At 36.9% G+C, this 11,467-nt stretch overlaps 1 protein-coding gene across 1 annotated transcript; it reads left to right on the forward strand.

Moving 5' to 3' along the window:
* Nucleotides 1-9,828: 9,828 nt before the first annotated feature.
* On the forward strand, nt 9,829-10,766 carry LOC110312209 (vomeronasal type-1 receptor 4-like). The gene has a single exon (XM_021185764.1). The coding sequence runs from the start codon at nt 9,877-9,879 to the stop codon at nt 10,744-10,746; it is 870 nt and encodes a 289-aa protein (XP_021041423.1). The 5' UTR covers nt 9,829-9,876; the 3' UTR covers nt 10,747-10,766.
* Nucleotides 10,767-11,467: the final 701 nt, after the last annotated feature.

The following is an 11,467-nucleotide window of genomic DNA, read 5'->3' on the forward strand; positions in this document are numbered from 1 at the left end:
TTCAACGAATTAGAAAGAGCAATCTATAAATTCATCTGAAATAACAAAAAACCTAGGATAGCAAAAACTCTTCTCAATGATAAAAGAACCTCTGGTGGAATCACCATGCCTGATCTAAAGCTGTACTACAGAGAAATTGTGATTAAAACTGCATGGTACTGGTATAGCAATGGACGAGTAGACCAATGGAATAGAATTGAAGACCCAGAAATGAACCCACACACCGATGGTCACTTGATCTTTGGCAGGGGAGCTAAAACCATCCAGTGGAAAAAAGACAGCATTTTCATCAAATGGTACTAGCACAACTGGCGGTTATTATATAGAAGAATGCGAATTGATCCATTTCTATCTCCTTGTACTAAGGTCAAATCTAAGTGGATCAAGGAACTCCACATAAAACTAGAGACACTGAAACTTATAGAGGAGAAAGTAGGGGAAAGCTTCGAAGATATGGGTACAGGGGGAAAATTCCTGAATAGAACAGCAATGACTTGTGCTGTAAGATGGAGAATCGACAAACGGGACCTCATAGAATTGCAAAGTTTCTGTAAGGCAAAAGACACCGTTAATAAGACAAAAAGGCCACCAACAGATTAGGAAAGGATCTTTACCTATCCTAAATCAGATAGGGGACTAATATCCATTATATATAAAGAACTCAAGAAGGTGTACTCCAGATAATCACATAACCCCATTAAAAAATGTGCATCATTTCTAAACAAAGAATTATCACCTGAGGAATACCGAATAGCTGAAAAGTACCTGAAAAAAGTGTACATCATCCTTAATCATCAGGGAAATGCAAATCAAAACAACCCTGAGATTCCACCTCACTCCACTCAAAATAGCTAATTTCAAAAATTCATGTGACAGCAGATGCTGGCGAGGATTTGGAGAAAGAGGAACACCCCTCCATTGTTGGTGGGATTGCAAGCTTGTGTCTGGCAGTTCCTCAGAAAATTGGACATAGTACTACCAGAGGATCCAGCAATACCTCTCCTGGTCATATATCCAGAAGATGTCCCAACCGGTAAGAAGGACACATGCTCCACTATGTTCATAGCAGCCTTATTTATAATAGACAGAAGCTGGAAAGAACCCAAATGCCCCTCAACAGAGGAATGGATACAGAAAATGTGTTACATTTACACAATGGAGTACTACTCAGCTATTAAAAAGAATGAATTTATGAAAGTCCTAGGCAAATGGATGGACCTGGATGGCATCTTCCTGAATGAGGTAACCCAATCACAAAGGAACTCACACAATATGTACTCACTGATAAGTGGATATTAGCCCAGAAACTTAGGATACCCAAGATATAAGATACAATTTGCTAAACGCATGAAACTCAAGAAGAATGAAGACCAAAGTGGGGACACTTTGCCCCTTCTTAGAATTGGGAACAAAACACCCATGGAAGGAGTTACAGAAACAAAGTTTGGAGCTGTGACGAAAGGATGGATCATCTAGAGACTGTCATACCCGAGGATCCATCCCATAATCAGCCTCCAAACGCTGACACAATTGCAAATTCACTAGCAAGATTTTGCTGAAAGGACCCAGATATGTGATAATATGCCCCGGGGCCTAACAAACACAGAAGTGGATGCTCACAGTCAGCTATTGGATGGATCACAGGGCTCCCAATGGAGGAGCTAGAGAAAGTAACCAAGGAGCTAAAGGGATCTGCAACCCAATAGGTGGAACAACAAGATGAACTAACTAGTACCCCCCAGTACTCGTGTCTCTAGCTGCATGTGTATCAGAAGATGACCTAGTCAGCCATCAGTATAAGGAGAGGCCCATTGGCCATGCAAACTTTATCTGCCTCAGTACAGGTGAATGCCAGAGCCAAGAAGTGGGTGTGGGTGTTTGGGTGAGTGCGTGGGGGAGTGTGTGTGGGACTTTTGGGATAGCATTGGAAATGTAAATGAAATAAATACCTAACAAATAAATTTTTAAAAAGGAAAAAAAGAACAAATGTCTCATTGCATTTTGTTCATATAAATTCAAACAGTGAATATCAGTTTCACCTGGGCTCTCTGCATATAGCAGAAAATTTATTCAAAGCTATACCTCATATTTAATTGCAAGTATGTGAAAAGTTACAAGTGTACTTTCTTAGAGTTCTACAAACTAACTGACCTGTTTCATTAAAACCTTGAAAATTGTTCTCTATCATAAGCCATTTCAATTCCTTTCTTGAAAATTAGAAAGACTTAGGCTATGTTTATCTCAGGCCTCTGACCAATCATGGTATGTCCATTGGATGGAGATTTCCAGACATTATAAAAAATTCCATAGAAAGGACAGAAGAGTTCTAAGCATCTTATGCCTTCTACCTAGACTTACAAACCACATAGAACTGATCTTCCACCTAGTCCTCTGGACCTCTTGGGCAGAGGTCCACTATAGAGTGATAACACAGAATTTATGCCCTTATTTGTGTACATTCTCCTTTTGCAAAATGGGTCTGGTAATGCAGGATGTAAACACTGACTTGAAAACTGCAGTGTTTTCTTTTGGTTTGGTTTGGTTTGGTTTGGTTTGGTTTGGTTTGGTTTGGTTTGGTTTGGTTTGGTTTGGTTTGGTTTGGTTTTTGTTTGTTTGTTTGTTTGTTTGTTTGTTTGTTTTTGGTTTTTTTAGATTTTAGCTCCAGTTAAAACAGTGACTTCACACCCAGGGCCTATGAACTCCCCTGATAAATGTCTCTATTGTGGTCAAAAGAACTCACCATAAACTTCTCATGAATAGATTTAGATGGATTCACAAATTTTTGGTTACTAATATAGATGCCATGCAAGTATTGTACTTCTACATGCAGTCTACTAAGTGTGCTGACAACATAGTTCAGTAAAATCATAAATGGTCAAAAATGTCAAGGACACTTAACCTGATGAAAACTTAATGATGACTTCTAGGATTGCAGAAGCCATCATTCAGCGGACATCCAACTCTGCTTATAGTTGACTTTTTCACTGTCCTGGAATCAAAGTATTGTATTTTCAGAAATAATGTCTTTCTTCTTCTTTTAATCATCAACTATGGCACCAATAGTCAAGGTGACATTGGGGAGTAAATGAGCTCAAGCAGGCATTGTAATTTTCACTACCAATCACTTAAGAGAACTTTGACTAGGTGTACATTCCTATTCACACACACATTCTTTACTTACAAATTTCATACTTTTCACATGCTTTTCCAATCTTGTGAAACACTCAAGGCTCATAAATATTTTGCAAGAGATCACAGGATTGTTGTCTTCTCTAATCAATTACCAGTGTGTCTTAGTATTCTACAGATAATACAGTACCAAAATAGAATACAAACAAGCATTAGCAAAGCATAAATAGTTTTTCTAACCTGCACCCATTGTTTTTCAAGACAGTAGTGCTGAGGAGAGCCATAAGGATAAAGAGTACTGAGACATATAGAACTGAATTTGACTTAAGATTATGTAAGGAAATAATAAATTTGTGGCCTGTTCTTAGAAACATAAACAGGGATAGTGTTCAAAAGGAAATTTTACATGCCTAAAGTCTATGTAAAAACACAGAAATTGCTGCAGCCTTCCTCAATTTCTAGAGAATAAATAGGAAAATTATGTTCTGACACCTCAGATACTTTTATAAAGACAAACAATATTGTTTTTCTTGAGCACACTGGCCAGTGAAGCAGGCTTCTCTGTTGAATAGTAAACATGTAACTGTTTTTATAGGTGACGTAATAATAAAAATGAGACTTGTACTACAAATTGTATTCAAGTTCTCACCTATCTTTTGTCAATTGGATTTCTTCCTTATGATTGCCATTAATCAAGAGAGGCAAAATGGTCAATCAATCTCAATTAAGCCTTCTGAATTTACTCCTATTTCCCATCAGCCATCCATCTGCCTTATTGTGGATTGTTTCTATGTCTGTGGGGCCACTGCTTATCTCTGCAGATGGCTTTAAAGAAGATGTCTCTTACTGAAAAACAGTTTTGGCAAAGAACAGAATGTTGACATTTTAAAGCTTTTGAACTTGCTGCTACACAAAGCTCCTTAGTTCTAGCAAGATAACAAGCAACATAGTTGTCAGTACAATTTTAGCATATATGTATCAGATCAGAACAGAACACAAACAAACCCCAGAAACACCCTATCTTTCCTCACCCCTCTCCACCTTTAGGAGTAGATTACCTTCCTTTGTATTAATGGTCAGAATTGAGCTGTATCTCCTATTACATAATCATTACTATCTGCACTGTTTCACTGTCTGATATATATTACTGGATTCTCAGGCTTTATACTTTATGAAAGTTTTTTTTTTTACTGGTGATATTTTTTGCATTCTCTATCACTACAGCAGCACATGGGAATAGACATAGAGACTTATAGGTAGATATTACAAAGAGTATGAAACCTTGGAACACTCAGCCGTGAATAAAGCGCCTTCAACAAATCCCAGCCCTCAGTGTTGACAACATTTTCTGGAAGAGAAAGCAAAAAGAGTGTAAGATCCAAAGAGGATGGAGGACACAAAGAAAACAAGACCCTCTAAAGCAACATGGTCAAAGCTCATACAAACTCACAGACAATGTGGCAGCATGCACATGGTCTGCATGGGTCTGCAACACGTCCTTTGCATGAATACTGTGACTTTCAGTTTAGTGTTTTTATTTAATCTTGAGTGTGTCATTGAGTGTGTATTAGATTCTATTCCTTTTCCTTTGCTTATTCCCTTCTGTTTGCTTACTTTGTACAACTTCAATGTGTTAGTTTTCTATAGAACTTTTATTATAGTTAATATTATATTTTATTGTTAATTCCTTAGAAATCTTGTGGTTTTCCAAATGGCGGACAGAGAGAGAGTGTTATGTGAATGTGACAGGAAATAGGGAAGAACTGGGAGGAAAAGAGAGAGTGAATCAAGATACATTACCTGAGAAATAAATCTATTTGAAAAAAGGAAAAAAGAGAATGCAGAATATCTTTTCACTTTAAAGCAGTGGTTATCAACCTATTAGTCAAGACACTTCTGGGGTGTAAAAGGCTGTGTACACAGGGATCTCATATCAGATATTATATGTACCAGATATTAAATTACTGTTCATAACTGTAGCAAAATTATAATTTTAAACTTGCAATAAAAATGAATTTATGGTTGGGGACACCACATGAATGGCAATAAATGGTTGAAGCAATAGGAAGTTTGAAAACCACCACTTAGAAGTTTTAAAAAATTCTTCCTATCACTGAAGATTCTTTTTTGTTATTGTTATTGTTATTTTGTTTGGTTTTGTTTTTTGGGTTTTTGGTTTTGTTTAGTTTTGTTGTTGTTTTTAATTTATTTTTTATTGGATATATTCTTTATTTACATTTTAAATGTTCTCCCATTTCCTGGTTTCCCCTCCAAAAAACACCCTCCTACTACCCCCTCCGACCTCCCCCTGCTCACCCACCTACCCACCCACCCACTCCTACTTCCTGGCCCTGGCATTCCCTCATACTGGGGCATAGATCCTTCATAGAACAAAGGGCCTCTCCTCCCATTGATGACCAACTAGGCCCCTCTGTTGCATATGAAGCTGGAGCCATTAGTCCCACCATTTATAATCTTTGGTTGGTGTTTTAGTCCCTGGGAGCTCTCAGGTTACTGGCTAGTTCATATTGTTGTTCCTCCTATGAGGCTACAATCCCCTTCAGCTCCTTGGGTCTTTTCTCTATCTCCTTCATTGGGGATCCTATGCTCAGTCAATGAATGGCTGTGAGCATCGTCTGTATTTGTGAGGCACTGGCAGAGCCTCTTAGGAGAGAGCGATATCAGGCTCCTGTCAGCAAGCACTTGTTGGCATCCACAACAGTGTCTGGGTTTGGTGACTGTAAATAGGATGGTGATTCTTTTAATTATTATTTTTTTAATTTTTATCGGATATTTTCTTATTTACATTTCAAATGTCATCCCCTTTCCCACCCACCCTCCAAGAAACGCCACATCCCACCTCTTCTCTCCCTACTTCTATGAGGGTGTTCTCCTTTCTTAGAAGGACCAAAGCTCCCACATGTTGGTCTTCCTTCTTTGTGAGTTTCATTTGGTTTGTGAATTCTATCTTGGGTATTCAGAGCTTTTGAGCTAATATCCACTTATCAGTGAATACATAACATGTATGTTCTTTGGTGACTGGGTTACCTCACTCAGGATTATACTTACTACTTGCATCCATTTGCCTATGAATTTCATAGTTTTTAATAGCTGAGACGTACTCAATTGTGTAAATGTACCCCATTTTCTGTATCCAATCCTCTGTTGAAGGACATCTGGATTCTTTCCAGCTCCTGGCTATTAGGAACCTAGTGGAGTACATGTCCTCAATTCTCCTAATTATTATTTTACATGCTTGAGAATTTTAATGGATGTACATTTTGTACATAACTCAGCACTCTTTCATTAAAGTCTTATATTTCTACCCATAAAAGAAGTGAAAGGACAACTTGATATGGTCATTTTCCTACTTTCCTGAAAATTCAGAAGCTTTTTCAGAGGTTAGCACACAAGTGAACTTTACCCATTGTAGTCACTTTCTTCTTTAATATTCATGTTTTTCTGGCAGATATATGAGCTTCTGTTCTTTACTGTATTACCCAGAACAAAGTAAATGCAATGGTCACCACAACCTACAATATTGTCCCTAATGTGCTGCTTTCAAGAATTGCAACACGTATTTTGGGGAATCTGCTGCTTTATTGACATCCCTCTATTCCTGGGGCAGACAAGATTCTTCATAGAGGGTGCCATCCCATGCCACTTAGAGGAAAACTGCTGTCCTGATATCCCAACTAAAAATGCTTCATGTTCAATAGCTCAGATTAATTGCTGATCAGTTTTTTCAGGGAACATGCAACTAACACTACAGCATGAAGTGACACCATCCAATATAGCACAGGCATAGATAGCTACATCTACATGGCTACCTCTATCTGTTATTTCACCATGTAGCTTCTAAAATGAAGCAGGTCATCATCTATCAAGATGCCAATTATTGTTGCTAATAATTCCTGAAAGCATGTAAATGTATATTCACCACAGATAGAGTATCAATAATAAATGAAGAAAATAGCATCAGTCACATCTAGTTTACAAGTCCAATAGGATCAGTGTGATTTCTTTCAAGAACCCAAAAGAAGAGTTATATTACCCTGCTCCATCATCTTGGAAGATGTACTTTCAGAAAATTCTGTTCTTGTATGGAAAACATTGTTTCCTTCCTGTTACTGATATCAACCAGTACTGATAAATGATGCTTTGTTCAGTTGTAAAAGTGAAATAAAGACAATTAACTTCAAAGACAGCATTTGATCTCAACATTTTCCAAGGTGAATGTATATTATTCACATCCTGTCCTGAAAACTTAAAAGACACAAATAATCTATTTCTATCACTGAATTTCTTCTCTAAAATTAATGAGACAGAGCTCTCATTTAAGGAATGGATAAACTGAATTTGGTTCCATGACACCTCAGGTAATCAGAAATGGATTAATGCACATGTGCCTTGGTCATGTTTGTAAGACATACCAAGGAATTTCATCAACCTTATCAGTCTGCAGGGACATGAGAATATAACAATAACAGCAAACTGCTACATTTCATTGAGATCATAGCAAAAAAAAGTTTTTGATGCAAGACACCTGGGGAAAAGATACTCAGAAAAGTTTTCCCCCGCTTCATGCAAAGTCGGGTACCCACTACTACTGAAGGTGAAATTTTAATTGCATGTCTGAAGGGAGGTGAGGTCACAGAATTATATGTCCATATCTCAGATACTGGCTTCCTCCCTCTAGTATATTTCAAGGTCTATAAGACCTTCACACTAAGATCAGCATCCTGGCAAGAGAAACAGCACTTTGAATGCATCCAGTGGAGTCTGTGAGTCAGAGTCCATAAAGAAAACCCATCGGAAGACTCTAGCTAAGCATAACTTCCATAAAACTCAGCTTGGAATTGAACTATGTCACATGACAACTAGCAATTGAAGAAGCATCTGAATCATGGGCTCAGGATACAAACAAAATGTACATGAGGTAATAAACACATAACACAGTCTCTGACATTCTTACATTCATGAGTCTTTCACTGAAATTTTTGTGATTTATTTCAAAGGATAATGAAACCTGGAATACAAGGTGCTGAAAACTACTTGATTTAACATCATTCTACTTCTTAGCCATGATCCTGAGAATCTTTCCTATAGATGATCTGACACTACAGTTTCAAGAGGTGTTCTTCAGACAGAGGGTAGAAGGTAAATAAACTATGAAATCCAAAGTTGACAACATAGCCAAAGGTAGATTGCTTGAAGAGAGTCTTAAATTTGAAACATGAGGCCACTGATGGAGAAAGAGACTTCATATTCTCTGAAAAGAGTGTAGTCTGCAATCATAATGTACTTTGTTCCCTCCTAAAGTATGCTCAGAAAATTTTCATAATAATAAGACCTATTGATTACCAATCTGAACACTGACAGTCAGATGTAGTCTATCTTGTTTTCACATATGTTCAGATTCTACCTTTGAACAGAAATATATAAATATTGGATGAATTTGACTGTTGAGTATATGATGATGTGAAGGAGTAAATTGAGTTTCTTCACATGTTAAAATATAGCTATGAACCTGATGAATTATCCAAGGAATGCTATAGTTTATTTATTTTTTTAATTGTAGGAGGTTGAAGGTGGAAATTTACTCTATTTATTTTGTGTGTGTGTGTGTGTGTGTGTGTTTAAGCATGAAGGCACAACTGTGCATCACATATGTTCCTGGAATGTTCAATGGCCAGAAGAAGATCTTGGAACCTGAAAACTAGATATATAGTTGTTTGTAAGCTACCATTTGTACTGAGAACTAAACCCAGGTTCTCTAAATGAGCAGCCAGTGCTCTTAAATACTGACCTATCTCTCTAGCCACAAGTTCTTCATTGGTTAAAAAGCACAAAACATGATGCTGACAAAAGGCAGTGGGTACACATCATGCTGGAGTTAAATGGCTTGCAAAACTTACAATCCTGTACAGAGATCACTGTTTCAGGTACCAGTTAGCACTGAATTTTATCATCAGGTCCACAGTCATAATGTTGTGATCCACACCCTTTTACCTTGTCCTTACTTTGTTTCTGAAATATAATATATGGTGTGAGAATATTATTAGTTTCTCTTATGCTATCATTTTATTTCCTTTACTATCATGAGTATAAATAAACTACTAGGCTGCATAGAAAATTTGGAACATTTTCATGGTTTTATGTGCTTCTCCTGAGACTGTAATTCCTGCTGTACATTAAAATTCCCAGGGTTCACTAGAATATTTCATCCTGCAAAAATCATGTACAGAAACATGGAAATTTTGACTACAAAATTATACCACATCAGTAATTTCAAAATATAAAATATATAATTCACATAAAATATATGAGGCTGTTGAATTTACAAATATATTTGAATGATTTTTCAGGTAGTTGTGGATCCCAATAGCCTATCTGTCAATTTTGTGCACTTAAAGTCCTCACTTTCAAAAATAACAAAGCATGGATGTATGAATACTTGACTTACAGGAGCTTATCTTATTTTTCCTCATCTGCTTATCTGAAACTAGAGCAGAAGTTTCTGCTCATATGAATAATGACTAAATGGTATACACATCATTCAAAACTAGGAATGATACATGATACACTCTGAAATTATAATGAAGTTTTTTGAATCCCTGTAAATAATCAAGGAAGCCTTCTGCATAAGCCTAATTATAAATATAGAATATAGGAAATAGTATAGTGCATACAGCCTGTGTTTCGTCTTCCCATGTCAGAACTCTTAAGACCACAAATTTTGAAAACATGGAAAACAGTGACATTGTAATAAGTGTGATCTTCTTATCACAGACTGTAGTTGGGATCCTGGGCAACTCCTTCTTAGTCTACCATTATCTGATGCTTTACTACATGGGGTGCAGACTAAAGTTCACAGACTGGATTCTGCAGCACTTGATTGTAGCCAACTTCTTAACTCTACTGTGTAAAGGAATTCCCCATACTGTGTCTGCCTTTGGGTTGAAAAACTTCCTCGATGACATTGGTTGCAAACTGATCTTCTATCTTCACAGAATAGGGAGGGGTGTTTCCATTAGCAGCACCTGCTTTCTGAGTGTCTTCCAGGCCATCACCCTCAGTCCAAGTGCTTCCAGGTGGACACAGCTTAAAGCCAAGTCTCCCAGTTACATTGCTTCTTGTGTGTACATGAGCTGGGCCCTGTCATTCTTAGTAAATATAGCTTTTCCCATGTACATGAGAGCAAGACAAAACAATAGGAACATTACACGCCTAAGGGTGTACGATATCTGTTCTACTGTTCATCATGACGAGGTCTGTGACATTATCAGTGCAGTATTACTCTCTATTCCTGATGTGGTGTTCATGGTGCTGATGCTTTGGTCCAGTGGCTACATGGTTTGTATTCTTTACAGACATAAGCAGAGGATGAAGCATATTCATAGGAGTACCTTTTCATTCAGGTCCTCTGCTGAGTTCAGAGCCACAAAGAGCATTCTGCTCTTGGTGAGCACCTTTGTCTTTTTTTACACAATTTCTTGCCTCTTCCAAATTAATATGGCTCTTTTCCATAACCCAACCTCATTATGGGTGAACATGGCTTCAGTAGTTACTGCATGTTTCCCAACTGTGAGTCCCTTTCTGGTGATCTCCAGTTAACTCTGTGAGCCTTCACTCTGTTATGCTTGTGCAGGAAACAAAATATCCTACTGATATCAGTAACATCAAGATTGTATGGTTTGAATAATGTTATGTATTTTATACAATTACATATACATACTCAATCATGTCACAAAAGCAAGTGGTGGGTATTCATGAACTAACCTGTAAAAATACAAATAGTGAATGTATTATGAAGTGTATTTTTCCATATCTTATATTTTGTCACGTAAACAATACTAATCAACTTTTATAAATAATGTCATACTTTGTAAAACAATGCTTTGGTTTACAATATATTTTGATATTATTTATCTTCCCTTTTACAACAGCAACAGGCTAAATGTTATTGGATAATTTTTTCTCTAACACTATTCCAGATTTATTGAAGTATGATTGAAACTGAAATTTCATTTTTATATTATATTATATCTTGTGATCATTTCCTACATATATATGGTTATATGATATATATATATGGATATGGATATACATATGTTCATATATGCAATGAATATTTGATTACTATAATCAAATTATGTGACATTATTCACTGAGTAGTTTTGCGTCAACAACACAGCTAGAGTAATTTGGAAAAAGTGAACCTCAATTAAGAAAATACCACCAACAGATTGTCCTATGGTCTGTCTATCAGGCATTTTCTTGATTAATGTGTGACATAAGAAGGTCCTGCTCGGCCGGGCGTGGTGGTGCACGCCTT

This window comes from Mus caroli, chromosome 17, assembly GCF_900094665.2.
Source record: "Mus caroli chromosome 17, CAROLI_EIJ_v1.1, whole genome shotgun sequence".
Lineage (NCBI taxonomy): Eukaryota > Metazoa > Chordata > Mammalia > Rodentia > Muridae > Mus > Mus caroli.